This window comes from Dermochelys coriacea, chromosome 20 (assembly GCF_009764565.3).
Source record: "Dermochelys coriacea isolate rDerCor1 chromosome 20, rDerCor1.pri.v4, whole genome shotgun sequence".
In the NCBI taxonomy this organism is placed as follows: domain Eukaryota; kingdom Metazoa; phylum Chordata; order Testudines; family Dermochelyidae; genus Dermochelys; species Dermochelys coriacea.
The window spans coordinates 12,207,199-12,218,823 of record NC_050087.2 but is presented as its reverse complement, the minus strand read 5'-3'; the positions used below and the strand labels follow the sequence as shown (position 1 = coordinate 12,218,823).

General features: G+C 65.0%; 1 protein-coding gene across 2 annotated transcripts in view; it reads right to left on the bottom strand.

Moving 5' to 3' along the window:
- Positions 1-295: 295 nt before the first annotated feature.
- NOTCH3 (notch receptor 3) overlaps positions 296-11,625 on the bottom strand; it is a 51,792-nt gene continuing 40,462 nt past the window's right edge. For both annotated transcript variants that reach the window (XM_038378552.2, XM_038378551.2), the window contains exons 21-34: positions 11,439-11,623; positions 10,639-10,771; positions 10,155-10,406; positions 9,730-9,842; positions 8,141-8,670; positions 7,108-7,428; positions 6,082-6,230; positions 5,660-5,882; positions 5,275-5,359; positions 4,921-5,083; positions 4,390-4,694; positions 3,899-4,046; positions 3,436-3,533; positions 296-3,213 (exon numbers count right to left, since the gene is read on the bottom strand). In XM_038378552.2, coding sequence (XP_038234480.1) covers positions 1,891-3,213; positions 3,436-3,533; positions 3,899-4,046; positions 4,390-4,694; positions 4,921-5,083; positions 5,275-5,359; positions 5,660-5,882; positions 6,082-6,230; positions 7,108-7,428; positions 8,141-8,670; positions 9,730-9,842; positions 10,155-10,406; positions 10,639-10,771; positions 11,439-11,623 — 4,028 coding nt within the window. In that variant the 3' untranslated portion in view covers positions 296-1,890. The remainder of the gene's footprint in view (positions 3,214-3,435; positions 3,534-3,898; positions 4,047-4,389; positions 4,695-4,920; positions 5,084-5,274; positions 5,360-5,659; positions 5,883-6,081; positions 6,231-7,107; positions 7,429-8,140; positions 8,671-9,729; positions 9,843-10,154; positions 10,407-10,638; positions 10,772-11,438; positions 11,624-11,625) is intronic.

Below are 11,625 nucleotides of genomic sequence, written 5' to 3'. Positions count from 1 at the left end.
GGCCCCGTCGCTCAGCCACGGCACTTCAGGCCGCAGGCAACTCACAGCACAGGTGCCCCCGCTGCCGAGGCCCTGAACTGCTCAGTGGGGATCAGCCCAGATGACCCCAAGGAAACAGGCTGCTGTAACCAACCAAGATCAGCCCAGGACTGGAGCTGACCCAGAGCAGCGGCTCCACCCCAACCCAGAGCCATGGCAAGGCCCTGAGTATGGCAAATGGCGCACCGAATGGGGCGGGGAACAGGCGCACCGAATGGGGCGGGAAACAGGCGCACAGAATGGGGGCAGAGACAAGTTCTTTGTTAACTACAGCTTTATTAGGCACAGTGCGGCCGGGCTCTGTACAGCAGGTCCCAGGGGGATAGGGGCAGGGTGGGCTCTGTACAGCGGGTCTCAGGGGGTTTATGTGCAGGGGCAGGGATGGAGGCCCCTGTACAGCAGGTCCCAGAGGAGTTATGTGCAGGGCAGGCTCTGCAGTGGGTCCCAGCAGGGTTATGTGTGGGGACAGGGATGGGGGTGAGGGACCTATACAGCAGGTCCCAGGGAGTTAGGTGCAGGGTGGGCTCTGTACAGCGGGTCCCAGGGGAGTCAGGCGCAGGGCTGGCTCTGCACAGTGAGTGCCAGGGGGCATAGGTGCAGGGACGGGTGAGGGTCCCTGGTACCACAAATCCCAGGGGGGTTAGGCGCAGGGCCAAGCTCTGTACAGCGGCGCCCAGTTGGTTCAAAGCTACTTGATTTAAACAGGAATTTAAAAAATAGTTTAAAAATGAGCTACACTTCGTCCTAGGAGTGACGAGCGGGGGCCTTGCCCCCTCTATGCTACAGCGGGGGGCAGGGGCTGTGCCCAGGCACCAGGCTTCTCCCCAGCCCCTGCTCCCAGACCCATTGACAGAGGAGGCATGTGGGGAATGTATAGAGGGGCCGGAGCCCAGCTGGCTGTCAGTTTGCTGCCTGGCATCGTACTGCGGGCAGGGCCCCCCGGTGGGAGGGCAAATGGCCATTGTGGAGCAGAGGGGGTGGGATCAGCCATGGAAGACAGGTGCCACCCATCCCGACCAGCTGTGCCCAGGGTGGGGGTGGCAGTGGTGCCATGGGGGAGACAAACACCAAGAGCAGCTGGCAGCCCCTGTCGCTGGCCGGAGCCCCCCCACCAGACAGGCCCCACTTGGGCAGCGGGCATCTCCAAGGAATAAATTAACCTGGAATGTGATGAAGTGCCAAGAAACAGGACAGGGAGGATGGGGGACCTGGGGAGGCTCAGCCCCAGGCAGAGAGCTCGGGGCAGTGAGGGGGCTCAGTCCCTCCGCATTGCGGAGGGTCCTGAGTAGGGGGTAGGGGTAGGGGATGAACCCCCCGCATTGCGGGGAGGGGGCCCTGTGCCCCGGGCAGCGGCCACAGGCTATCGCTGCATCCCAGTACACAATTACAGTGAGCGGGCTCCTCCCCAACGTGGGGGGCGCTCTGCCCACCGAGCGACAGTGGGGGGAGGCCAGGGATCACCCTCCCCCGCTACAGCCCCACCCCCGCCCGTGGTGCTTTAGTGACACCTACTGGACACTTTACATATAATATTTTGTAAAAATAAAGCGCTCGTTTAAATGACTTTTTTCTATACAAAAAGACTTTTTTTAAAAAAAGACAAATGCCCCCCGCCGGGGAGATGGGGGGTCGGAGCATGGCCAGAGCCCCCCCATGGCAGTTGGGGGGGAGCCCACAGCCCCCACCCACAGAGAGAGGGATTTTTTCCTTTTTACATTTGACATTTTTCTTATAAAAAAACATGGGGGGGAGGGGAATTTCTCCAGGAGGCAGGGTCTGGGAGTGGGTAAAGGGGCTCCCCCAGGAAGGGGAGCTGGGGGAGGGGCTCGGGGCCCGGGCTCCCCCCTGCCCTCACGCAAACACCTGCATCTTGGTGGATTGGTCGGGCAGGTGGGAGAGGGTCTGGGGGGGCCCCAGCACGGCCGGGCTGGGAGTGGACTCAGACCAGTCGGACAGTGAGTGGGGCGAGGGGCTGGCCCACTGCTCGGGGGACTCGGGCGAGGGCGTCAGGTAGGGGTGCTCGCTGCGCAGATGCAGGTAGTGCTTGGGGGTGCCATCCTGGCCGGGGGTGTAGCTGTGCTGCGAGGGGGGTGTGGGGTAATCTTCTGCCCCCTGCCCGCCGGGTGCCTTGTAATACTGGGGTGGGGGTGGGGGGCCAGGGCACGCACCACCCTGCCCCTCCTTGGGCGAGATGGGCTGGCTGGTGCGGGCCAGGGTGGGTGCCGCAGGGGGCGGCGGGGGCATGGGCTGCCCAGGGGTGGGCGCTGGTGGGGGCTGATCCTTGGCAGGGTTGGGGGTGGCCAGCACCTGGGAGCTGTGCACCATGGCCAGATGGTTGGGAAGCAGCAGCCCCTGCGGGAAGGGCTGGGCCGGCTGGTGCAGGTTCGGGTGGGAGGCAGCCGGATGCACCACCCCAATGACTGGGTTGCATTGGGAGGTGGGAACACGGGTGTGCCAATCAAAGGGCACCGCCACTGGGCTCACCATGCCCAGGCTGAGCCCCACGCAGCCAGGCTGGCGTGGCAGCGAGGGCATGGAGACCCGGTTCATGGAGAGGATGGTGCTTTGGGCTGACGCCACCTCCCCCAGGTCACTGAGCCGTGCCAGGCTGACGGCAAAGGGCCCGTCCATCAGGCCGTGCACCATGGGCGTGGAGCCCACTGACATGGAGGAGCTGGCTGGGTGGAAGACGCCGGGCGAGGCCAGGACGGGAGAGGTGGGGTTGGCCACGTAGGGAGAGTCCAGCGAGTCGACGGGCGACAGGGTGACTGAGCTCTCCAGCAGGGAGCCCTGGCACTCCAAGCTCAGCTTCTTGCTGCGCCCCTTGGCCTCCTTGGCCAGGCTGGTGCTGCTGCCTGCCCCTGCCGTGTTCTTGGTGCTGGGCCGCCGGCTCTTCTTCCCCTGAGGGGTGGGCTTGAGGCTGGGCAGGAAGCTGTTGGGCGGGCACATGAGCGGGGACATGGTGTGGCCGGGGGGCAGTGCCCCTTGCGGGCTGCGTACCGTGTTGTACTCGTCCAGCAGCCGCACGATGTCGTGGTGCATCCGCTCCTGGGCGATGTCCCGCGGCAGCCGGTCCATGTGGTCTGTGATCTCCCGGTTGGCAAAGTGATCCAGCAGGATCTTGGCCGCCTCGTAGCTGCCCTCCCGAGCGGCCAGGAACAGCGGGGTCTCCTCCTGGGGGGGGCAACAGTGTGGCTCAGACTATGCTGAGGGGGATGCCAGGCAGGGCTGGGGGATGCCCACAGCCCTCTATGCCAGGGCTTTAGAGCCAGGTTATCCTGGTGCTGGGCCAGAGGCTCCTAGAGAAAGGCACAGTGGGGGCCCCCATTGTTGGCGGGGCCTGCAGGACGAGGACAGCCAGGCTTTGCTGGCCTGCCCATCCCGCCTGCCGCTCACCTTGCTGTCCTGCATGTCCTTGTTGGCCCCGTTCTTCAGCAGCGCGATCGTAGCCTCCACGTTGTTCACGGCCGCGGCCCAGTGCAGCGCAGATTTACCTGGGGGAGCCGAGTCATGAGGGGGGGCGCTCCCCTGGTCTACCCCCTACTCCTCAGTCCCGACCCACAGCCCTGCTAGCCCAGCCCTGGGCTCCCCTGCTCCCACCACAGCTCTGCCGTTGTCCCTCAGTCCCAACCCGCAGTCCCCGGCTAGCTCAGCTATGAGCTCCTCCTCCCTGCACAGCCCCTCCCAAATGTTCAGGGATGGCAGTGCTCCCCCATGTCACCAAGCCCCCACAGTGGGCTCATGCTGGGCGTGGAAGGGTGGAGAGCTGAGCCCCAGTACCCACAGCCAGACCCTTCCCCAGGGGAAGCTGGGGGCAGGCCTCAGCAGAGACCCCCGATGGCGGGAAGCTGCCCCATACCTAGCTCATCCACGGCATTGACATCTGCGTGGCAGGCAATGAGCTCCTCCACCATTCCCTCCACGGCCAGCCGGGCGGCCAGGATCAGTGCCGTGGAGCCATCCACCATGCGGGCGTCCAGGTCCGTGGAGCGGTTCCGGATCAGGATCTGCCGGGTAGGGCAGGTGTGAGATGGGAATATGGAAGAACTGCACCCGAGGCAACCCTGCCTAGCCCAGCTCTCCCAGCATGGGCACAGCCAGGGGCCCTCGGAGCCCTCCCAGTGTGGGCAGAGGGGGAGCTCTCCAGGGGGTTGTTCTAGCAAGGGCAGAGTGTGCCCAGGGGCTTGGCCCAGGATGGGCGGGTGGGCCTCCAGTAGAAGACGACTGCGTAGGGGAGCTCTGGGGTGGAGAGTGAGCAACTGGGGCGCGACCCAGGTGGGTGAGGGAAAGCAGGAGCTCACCTGGAAGACGCCCTTGGCGTTGGCACCACGGGTGGGGGGTGGGTCTCACCTGGAAGACGCCCTGGGCGTCGGCGGTCACCGCAGCGTGCAGCGGTGTGCGGCCCGTGTTGTCCTGGGCGTTGGTGTCAGCGCCGGCGTCCAGCAGGCGCTTGGCAGCGTCGGCCCGGGCATAGCGGGCAGCCAAATGCAGCGCAGTCTCACCTGTGCGGTCCGTCTGGGCGCTCAGGTTGGCGCCCTGGCAGATGAGATCCGAGATGATGTTGGCTGAGGAGTCGTCGGCCTCATCCTCCTCGGCCAGGTCGGTCTCCACACCGCCCCCGCAGAACGAGGCCAGCATGAGCGGAGTGAAGCCGTCTGCAAGGAGAGCCACCACCAAGGGGTTAACTTGGGGCAGCCCCAGAGCTCCAGCATGAGAGACCACAACTCCCAGCATGCTGTGGGCTGAACTGGTCAGTGGTGCATGCTGGGACTTGTGGTCAGCTGCATAGGCAGGGGAGCCATTCCTCTGCCCACTGCTCCCAGGGTGTCTGCACTGCATGCTGGGAGCTGTAGTCCCTGATATGGAGCCAGGCCCCCTTACCTGGCCCCCTGACGTTGACATCCATGCAGTCAGTGTCGAACTCGCCCTGGGGTGGCGTCAGGGCCATGGATGGCGGCATGCGGATGTCGGCGGCCACCAGGTGATGCTGTGTCCACTGGCGGCAATCCACAGGGTCCTCTGAGTCCCTGCCCGGCTCCTCCACCTGCGGGGAGAGCACAACCAATCATGGAGCTGGTAGATCCTGCCCCAGCCCTGCTAGGGGCTCCCATACCCTGCCAGACACCGCCCCCTCCCCCTCCGATGCGTCACTGTGCCCCACACCCCTCCTCCCCCACGTCGCTGAGCCCAGCACCCATCACCCGGGGCTCACTGCTGGTCCACAGGTGTTGGTACCTTGAGTCTCTTGGCCTCCGGGCACTCTGCATCCATCCAGTCATCTGAGTGTTCCCCCATCAGGCTTTCCCCTTTGCTGATGTTCCTAGAGGGAAACCAAGAGCTTAGACCCCAGCCCCTGCCGCGCAGCCCCTGGCCACTGCCCCACCCACCCAGGGCTTCAGAGGGCCACTCCTAGGACATCCCCCACTGCACAAGGCATTGGGCAGCCGTGGGGTGTGCGGCAGAGACAGTCTGCACACTGCCCCCTGGTGGTGGTGGTCGGGGGAGGACAGGGGGGTCCTGCAGCAGGTAAAAGCCCCCATGCTGCTGCAGCGAGCGGGAATCCAGGCCTGGGTGTGGGGAGCAGGGTGTGAGCTTGGCCCCGTGAGGGCAGGTCCCGTACTTCATGCCCAAGGCGTCCTGGCCCACGGGCTCCCGCCGGTTCTTGTTGCTGTTCTCCTTCTTCAGGCTGAAGCCCTCTGGGAACCAGAGTGTGCTGTGCTCCCGCTTCCGCCGTGCCACCAGCACCCCCAGCACCAGGATCACCAGCAGGATCACGGCCGCTGCCACCACCACCAGGGGCACCAGGGGCACGGAGTCCGGGGGCTTCGGCTGCAACTTGTCACCTGTAGGAGTGGATGGGGGTCAGACCCTGCCTCTTGAGATCATGCCCCACCCCTCCTGAGACCCCACCCCTCCCACTCACTCCATCCCCTCCCAATACTCCGCTCCCTTTCACTCACCCCACCCCGCCCTCTCACCCCACCCCGCTTCTCACCCTGCCCTCAAACTCCACCCCCTAGCCCCGGCCCCACCTGCACTCACTGTGCACAGCCTTGATGGGGTAGGGGAACTCCAGGCGCTCAACAGCGGCCAGCGCAGCCAGGTAGTCGGCCGCGCTGCGCGCGTCGGGGAAGCACTTGTCTGAGGCCTGGAAGCAGAGGCGGTTGTCGATCTCCAGGGTGACCACGGAGCTGGGGCAGGGAAGGGGACAATTACCATTGGCTTTGCCCATAGTGGTGCTGAGCCCCAGACTGTAGGGGTGCCTGAGCACCCCTTGCCCCACACAGAGTCCTGGGGCAGGGCTGGCTCAGCACCCCCTGCAGCAAGGGCTGTGCATGTCCCAGCAGCGGGACCTCGGTCCCGTGGACCACATGGTCTCTGCCAGGCTGCCAGTAGCTGCTTAGCACCGTTGTGCAGGCCCCGTCCCAACCTGCTCCCATCTGGGCCCCAGGGCCGGGCAGGAGGCAAGGCCCCTGGATGCTGCCCCCAGGGCCCTTGCTGCCATCCGTAAGCACAGGGAGCGGGCCACAGCTGAGCCACCCCAGTCCCCGCATCAGAGCGGGTGGCAACCCAGACTGCCGATTGAAAGCAGCTGTGTGGCACTTCTGTGTCCTGACCAGTCAACAGACAACTTGCTAGTGCCTGCCCCAGGACTGGCTCCCTTCACTGGCACTGGCCCCTACCCCCAGTGCCAGCCCCACAAAGTGCTAACCTGCCCCACCCTGGCACCAGCCCCTGTACCAGCCCCCTAAAGCCCAGGATCCCAGACCCTTGGCTCCCTCCCTCCCTGCCACCTCCCCCATGGCTCGTGGGGCTGTCTCTCTCCCCCACCCCCACCCCCCGGCTGCGGCCCACATCTCCCCCCTTCACCCCAACTCCAACCCACAGGACTGCATCTCCCCCTGAATCCCCATGGCTGTGGTCCCCGCACCCCCCTGGCTGTGGCCCACATCTCCCCTCCACTCCCTGAGGCTGTGTCTCCCCCCACTCCCCATGGCCGTGGCCTGCGGGGCTGCGCCTCCCCCTGACTCCCCATGGCCCATGGGGCCACGCCGGCCTGCAGCTTACCCGATGACCTCCCGGCCCAGCTCCCGGCGGCGCAGGCGGCTGGGCCGGTAGAAGGGCTCGATCATGTAGTTGCCGTCCCTGTCAAGGCGGAAGCGCAGCGAGGTGCGCAGGATGGCGCTCAGCTTCTGCAGGAAGGTGGTGCTGGTCCTGCGCAGCTCGTCGGGGGGCAGCAGCACGGTGATGACCAGCACACCGCTGGCCAGGTGCTCTGGCATCTCACGGGCGCAGTCCAGCCCGTCCCAGCCACATTCCTCCTGGTTGCAGCCCTGGTCGCACTGCCCGTCGGCAAAGTGGTCCGAGCAGTACTTCTCATACACGGGGCTGGGGGGCAGGGGGGCATGGTCAGTGCACAACCCCACCCAGCCCCGCCCCACCCCGTTCTGGCCAGTCCCCCTCCGCACTGCTGGGCACTCCAGGACACCTGGGGTCACTTGGCTCCTGCAGCAGAGACTCCATCCCACAGTGAGAAACATCCTGGACATGGCTCTAGTGCCCATAGCCATCTTTGGCCCGCGGTGAGATGTAGCTAACACAGCCCCTGTGCTCCACCCCAGAGTCAGGTGAGGGGTCCCTGTATAAACATCCTCCGCGCCCCACTCCGGAGTGGCCTGCATCTCAGCTGGGTGAGGGGTCCCTGTATAAATAGCCCCCACCCCACCCCCAGAGCGGGGCGCATCTCAGCGCCAGGCAAGGGGTCCCTGTATAAACAGCTCCTGTGCCCCACCTGGGCATAGCACCAGGATTAAAGGCTCGACCCTGGCAATCACCATGGGATCTGCACTGGGCACAACTGCCCAGGGCCTCATTTTCACGTGTCATTTCACGTGTCCCCCCCAGCTGCACAGCGCGCACTCACACCACGCTGGGGCACTGAAGTCAGCAATGACCATGGGGGGAGAGCAAAGCGCCCCCCAGCACCACACTGGGGCAAGTGCAAACTCTGAAGGGAGAGCGCCCTCTGTAAAGCGCCCCCCCAGGGGCAGCGCCTCCCCATCCCATTGCCCTGCCCCCCCCGGCTCAGCACCCTCCTTACTTGCAGCTGCGCTCACGGCTCTTGCAGTCGAAATTGTCGTAGAGGCACGCGGCCGTGTTGCAGGCCTCGTCGCACTGGCTGTTGTTGAACAACTGCCAGCACTGGGGCTCCTCGCACTGCTGCCAGGGGTTGCCCACCAGCAGGGAGCAGTCGCCCCCATCCCACTTGCAGGCAGGGCTGTTGCACTCCTTGTCGCAGTAGGAATCTCCGGCCTTGGCATCGCACTCCTCCTGCAGACACTGCAGCTCCAGGGGGTGCTGGAGCTTCTGCTCGCAGTGCAGGCCGGAGAAGCCGCTGGGGCAGAGGCACTGGAAGTGGGGAGGCCAGGACATCTCTATGCAGGTGCCCCCGCTGAGGCAAGGCACGCTGGTGCAGCTGCTGTTAGCCCGCAGGCGGCAGTCGGAGCCAGTGAAGCCCGGCAGGCAGGAGCAGCGAGCACCCAGCGCTGTGTGCTGGCAGCTGCCCCCGTTGAAGCAGGCGAGCTCCCGACATGACAGCACGCTTCGCTCACAGTTGGGCCCGGAATAGTTCTGGGAAGGGGCAGGAAAGAGGGTGAGAAAGATGGCACCGGGACCAGGCCACGGGCCAGAACCACCTCCCCCTTGCCCAGCAGCGCTGGGACCCAGACCAGAACCAACCCAGAACTAGGATCACCCCATCCAGCAGCACCAGGACCCAGACCAGAACGGGCCCCTCCACGTGGCGTGTATATCACAGGCAAGAACTAAACCATGGATGACAGAGCAGAGCAGCTAGACCCACAGCCCAGCTCCACTGCAAATGGCCCATGACGGAAAACCCAGCCCAGGCCCTTGCTGGCCCATTCCAGGGGCTGTTTCCAGTCTGAACGTGTCCAGCTTCAGTTCCCAGCCGCTACATCACATCGCATCACACCTCAGTCGCTAGGCCCAGGAGCCCAGCTTGGGCTCCACTCCCCTGCCCCCTTCCCTTTGGGCCCTGAACAGCTCGAGCTCCTTGTTCTTCGAATCCTTCCACCATTCTCGGGGCTCCCCTCTGACCCTCACCAATGGACCAGCATCCCTGCACTATGGGACCAGCACTGGGCACAGGAGTGCAGTAGCTGTTACACCCGTGCCAGGTACAAGGTAAGAGAACCTCTCTATGCCCGTCTGGGCATCCCAGGATTGCGTTAGCTCCTTTGGCCACAGCGTCGCACTGGGCACTCACGTTCAGCTGATTATCCACCCCCCAGGTGCCATGGGTCCCCTCCCCCCACGTGTCACAGCAACCCTCCCCCAGCACCCTCACCCCAGGTGCCATGGGAACCCTCTCCCACCCCATCTCAAGTGCCATGGAAACCCTCCCCCCACAGCAGGACCAGCCTGCTCCCCCAGGGCACCAGGACCAACACCTAAACCCTTCCCCGCAGCACCAGAACCAAGATGCCCCTCTTCAGATCAGAGCCCATCCTGCAGCTCCAGGACTGGAATGGTGGAGCAGGCCCCCAGCACCCCCCCACAGCCCCATTCCCTCTGGGCCTGGAAGACTGCAGGCTGTGCACGGCCAGGGGGAGGCCCCCAGCTGGCCTGAGCCCAGCACCCTGCCCTTTCCCACAAGGGGGCACTCACCGGGGGGCAGCGGCAGGTGTAGCCCAGCGGCGTGTTCACTGTCAGCTTGCACTGGCCACCGTTCTGGCAGGGCTGGGACTCGCACGTATTCACGATGTTCTGGCAGCGCCGGCCTGGCGGGGGGTGGACAGGGATAGGTCATGAAGAGTCTAGGGAGAGGGGACCTGCCCCCCCACCCTGCCTCCAGCACTGCTCCTAGCACAGCCATTTCCCACAGCTCAGCCCCTCAAGGTGCATAGACCCCCAGCCTCCCTGTGCCAGCCAGACCCCAAGCCTAGAGAGCCCCCCCGCTCCCCAGGGATTTCCCCTGCTCCCACCCTGCACTGAGTACAGCCCATTGACATGCACCCCAGTGCCCCTGGGATAAATGCCCCGTGAAGCCACGCCCCTTGGCTGAGTGTAGCCCCACCCCTCGGCACACTCACCCGTGTAGCCCGGCTTGCACAGGCAGTGGAAGTCGTTGGCGCCCTGCACGCAGTCCAGTGTGCGCTGGGGCAGGCAGGGCTTGGCCAGGCACTCATTGATGTCGCCCTCGCAGCGCTCACCCGTGTAGCCCGGGGGGCAGTTGCAGCGGTAGCCACCCACCCGGTCCACGCACGTCCCGTTGTTCAGGCACTTGGGCGCCCGGCTGCCAGGGCTCGTGGCACAGTCGTCCTCGTTGATCTCGCACAGGACGCCTGGGGATTGGGGGGGCAGAGACCTTGCAGCCCCCGTCGTAACCAGAGCATCCCAACCACCCCATCCTGTGCGGATCTGGCCTCCCAAGGAAACCAGGCCCGATCCCCCAACCTGAGCTCCCCACCCCACAGGTACCCCCCTCCTGGGAGTAACCAGAGCCGCCCCTTGCCCCGGTAACCTGCCTCCCATTCCCCCCCATGGTGCCCGGCCACTAGCCCAGCTTGGCCTTACCCAGGGTTCCTGGCGGGCAGGAGCAGATGTAGCGCCCGATGAGGTCGATGCAGGAGCCCCCGTTCTGACAGGGGTGGGATTGGCACTCATCGATGTCATACTCGCAGTTCTTGCCCTCGAACCCCGGTGGGCACTGTAGGGAGAGACAGACACAGCCCAATCAGGGCCCTGGGCCCCAGTTCCTCTCCTGAGGGCCCCACCCCAGGGCTGCCCAGCCCCTCGGCTCAACCCCCTCCAGCCACAGAGGTGTTAACAAGGCCTCATGCTGCCATCACCAACCTTCTCCACTGCTGTGGGGGGTCATGGAGCACTATCGCGGGGGGAGAAGGACTTACCCCACAGTACAAACTGTCAACAACAGCCAGGGAGAGAACCCAGGAGTCCTGGCTCCCAGGCCCCCATTCCAACTACCTGACCCCACTGCACTTCCAGAGCTAGGGATAGAACCCAGGAATCCTGGCTCCCAGCTCTCCTGTTCCAACCATTAGACCCTGCTCCCTTCCCAAGCTGGAGATAGAACCCAGGAGTCCTGGCTCCCACTCCTCCTGTTCCAACAACTAGACCATGCTCCCTTCCCAAGCTGGAGATAGAACCCAGGAGTCCTGGCTCCCAGGCTCTTGCTCAGGCCAGTCTCGGCTGCCCTGCTCCAAGGCAAGCACGTCTGAATGTGCCTCGCTCGGTATCCCCTTGGCCCAGCCGTCCTCGTGGGGGGCACAACTCCTGCGGCTCCCCACCAGCCTGGCTAGCGCTGGTGGCAGCGCCTGGAGCTCCTCCATGCGGCCCCCATCCCTGGGGCTCACCTCACAGTCGTAGCTGCCTATGAAGCTGTGGCAGGAGGCACCGCGCTGGCAGGGGTTGGGCTGGCAGGGGTTAACCTCGCTCTCACAGTAGCTGCCCGCGTAGCCTTCCTTGCACAGGCAGTAGTGGGTGTTGCCGGCATCAACACACTGGCCCCGGTAGTGACACACCTGTTCCTTGGAGACCCCT